This window comes from Numenius arquata, chromosome 6, assembly GCF_964106895.1.
Source record: "Numenius arquata chromosome 6, bNumArq3.hap1.1, whole genome shotgun sequence".
Classification (NCBI taxonomy): Eukaryota; Metazoa; Chordata; class Aves; order Charadriiformes; family Scolopacidae; genus Numenius; species Numenius arquata.
Window position 1 is genome coordinate 223,821 of NC_133581.1, and position 1,606 is coordinate 225,426.

The following is a 1,606-nucleotide window of genomic DNA, read 5'->3' on the forward strand; positions in this document are numbered from 1 at the left end:
CGGGGGGGCGTTCGCGGCTCGTCCCGCCGCCCGGCGCGGCGGCCCCGGTGCTCTCCCGGCACGTCCCGGTGTCACCGGCAAGGCGCAGGCGACCCCCGGTCCCTCCCGCAGGAGCGGTGCTGCCGAGCCGGGTCCCGGCACCGCGTCCTGGGCTCGGCGCCCCCCGGCTCCTCGGGGAGGCTGGAGAGCGTGGGCAGGATCCGGGGGGGCTCCAGCGGTGCTGCTTTTGGGCTGAAAGCAGCAATTTCCTTGGTTTTCACCCAGGGAGGGTGGCTGGTGTCCCCCGAGGCACTCACCGCTTTTGGGGTCTCTGTCCCAAGCGGGGGGTGTGGTGTGTGTGTTGCTCCCCGGCTGCAGCCCCTGGCCCCCACTGACTGGCACCGTGCGGAAGCTCCCCCGGGCTCCCCCTGGGACCCCCGTGCTGCTGCCACCACCCGCCCTGGTGGGGGCAATCCTGGAGGGTGCCTGCTGGGGCAAAAACTCCCCACTTTGGGGCAAAACGAAGAGGATCCATCCCCCGGTCTTCCCTGCCACAGCCGGGTCGGTGTCTGGAGGGCCACCCCAGCTCGGGGGGCAGCGGGAGGGGACGAGGACAAGGCACAGTCAGGCGTCCCCACCGGGGCGGCCGGGGCGGGGGGGACATCGGCGATGGCGGCGCTGCCTAAACGTCCTCGTCCTCGCTGGCCTTGCTCCAGCGGTGGCAGCAGTTGGCGGTGATGCCCAGCAGGAAGTTGGTGGCCACCGAGGCGATGGAGACGACGAAGCCGACAAAGGCGATGAAGAGATAGTCGTCCAGCGTCAGGGTGAGGTGGCAGGCCTGGAAGCTCTCCTCCGTCAGGGAGAGCAGGGGGGCTCCCGCCACCTCGGGGGGGGCCCGGCACTCTGCCGTTTGCGAATCTGTGGGGAGAGCGGCGTCAGGGCCGGCCGCCTGTCCCCCGCCAGGGTGGTCCAGGGTGGGGGGGGGACACGTGGTGGCCAGGTGGCACCTACCTGAGGCGCAGCGCTGGATGCGTCCCCGCAGCCACTTGAGGAAGGGCTCCATGGCGCAGCCGCAGACCCAGGGGTTGCCGCCCAGGCGCAGCCCCACCAGCCCCGGCAGCCCCTCCAGGGCGTCCAGGCTGATGGCCGACAGCCCCCCGTAGCTGAGGTCCAGCTCCCGCAGCTGGGCTAGCCCGCGGAAGGCCTGGGGGTGGACGCGGCGCAGGCCGGGGTTGTGGCTGAGGTCCAACCGCAGCAGCCCGCTGGCCTCCAGGAACATGTCGGCGGCCACCAGGCTGAAGTTGTTGTAGCTGAGGTCGAGGTGGGCCAGTCGCCGGGCCCCCAGGAAGAGCCCGGCCGGCAGGGCCGCCAGCGAGTTGTTGCGCAGGTCCAGGGCCCGCAGCTGGCCGTAGCAGGCCAGGTAGCCCGGCGGGATGCTGGCGATGCGGTTGTGGGCCAGGCTGAGGTTGCCGGTGTCCAGCGGCAGCTCAGGGGGCACGGAGAAGAGCCGCTGGCCGCTGCAGTCCACCGCCTGCCCGCGGCACGTGCACAGCACCGGGCAGCCCGCCCCGGCGCCCGCCGCCACCGCCGCCGCCGCCGCCGCCACCAGCCAGGGGCCCAGCAGCAT

General features: G+C 72.9%; 1 protein-coding gene across 1 annotated transcript; it reads right to left on the reverse strand.

Annotated features, from left to right (window-relative positions):
* Window positions 1-661: 661 nt before the first annotated feature.
* On the reverse strand, window positions 662-1,606 carry LRRC55 (leucine rich repeat containing 55). Its single transcript, XM_074149805.1, has 2 exons — window positions 991-1,606; window positions 662-897 (listed from the first exon to the last, which is right to left on the reverse strand). The coding sequence occupies exons 1-2, from the start codon at window positions 1,604-1,606 to the stop codon at window positions 662-664; spliced, it is 852 nt and encodes a 283-aa protein (XP_074005906.1).